Source organism: Egretta garzetta, unplaced genomic scaffold (genome assembly GCF_000687185.1).
Source record: "Egretta garzetta isolate BGI_Z169 unplaced genomic scaffold, ASM68718v1 scaffold396, whole genome shotgun sequence".
NCBI classification, from domain to species: Eukaryota; Metazoa; Chordata; class Aves; order Pelecaniformes; family Ardeidae; genus Egretta; species Egretta garzetta.
This window is the reverse complement of record NW_009259861.1, coordinates 67,441-68,358: the sequence shown is the minus strand read 5'-3', so window position 1 is coordinate 68,358 and position 918 is coordinate 67,441. Positions and strand designations below refer to the sequence as shown.

General features: G+C 67.8%; 1 protein-coding gene across 1 annotated transcript in view; it reads left to right on the top strand.

Annotated features, from left to right (window-relative positions):
* Nucleotides 1-46: 46 nt before the first annotated feature.
* Nucleotides 47-918, top strand: part of CNN2 (calponin 2) — a 2,638-nt gene continuing 1,766 nt past the window's right edge. Inside the window, exon 1 of the mRNA XM_009640056.2 lies at nt 47-513. Within this exon, the coding sequence (XP_009638351.1) occupies nt 329-513 (185 nt within the window). The 5' untranslated portion in view covers nt 47-328. The remainder of the gene's footprint in view (nt 514-918) is intronic.

Below are 918 nucleotides of genomic sequence, written 5' to 3'. Positions count from 1 at the left end.
GATGGGGTCACACTGTGCTCCCAGCTGTGGCTCTTGCTGCCTGCCAACCCTGGGGGGGTTCCTGCTTGCCAGGAAATTGCAGCTGAACAAAGATCCCAGGGCCGTCCCAGCCCCTCACTGCGCCCACCTTGCTCGCTGCGCCCACCTCACCCCCCGTCTCGCTGGGGCTGGGGGCAGCCAGGCTGTCGGGTGCACTCCACCGCCCTGCAGAGGCTGGGGACATGGTGCCAGTGTCCCCAGTGCTTCCTGGGGAAGGGGGTTTGGGACTGGGCTGCTGTCCCCAGACCTCGCTGCAGGTCTGTGCCCGGGGTGGGGGGAGCCATCCCCCATGGGGTGCTTGGGGTGCACGCCGGGGCCATGCCTGAGCTGCCCCCTCGCCATCCCCTCCCAGCTCGCCCAGAAGTACGACCCGCAGAAGGAGGCCGAGCTGCGGACGTGGATCGAGAGCGTCACGGGGCAGCAGATTGGGCCCGACTTCCAGAAGGGGCTGAAGGATGGGGTGATCCTCTGCGAGTGAGTCCCATGCTGCTCCCTGGGCCCCCGCTCCATTTGGGTGGGGATGCAGGAGCCCTGCCCTCCTGGGGACCCCCACCAAGCCCTTGGGGTGGGAAGGGCGGGTGGGATCTGTCCATGCCCACACCGGTGGGACCTGCCAGAGGTTTTCTCTGTGGCACTGCTTGGCTGGAGTCACCCCCAAAGTGCCTGTGTCTGCGGGGAGCCCTGGAGCCCAGCAGGGACTTGGGGGGGGGGAGGAATCACCTTGTGTTTGTGAGGGACACCTGGGCTGGACCTTCCCGAAAGGGGCCTATGCCCCGCTGCCACCCAGGGTCTCTGCCCCGCCGCAGCCCCCACTCCCCCCCTGCCTCCCTCCAGGCTCATGAACAAGCTGCAGCCCACACCGGTGAGGACAACCAAACG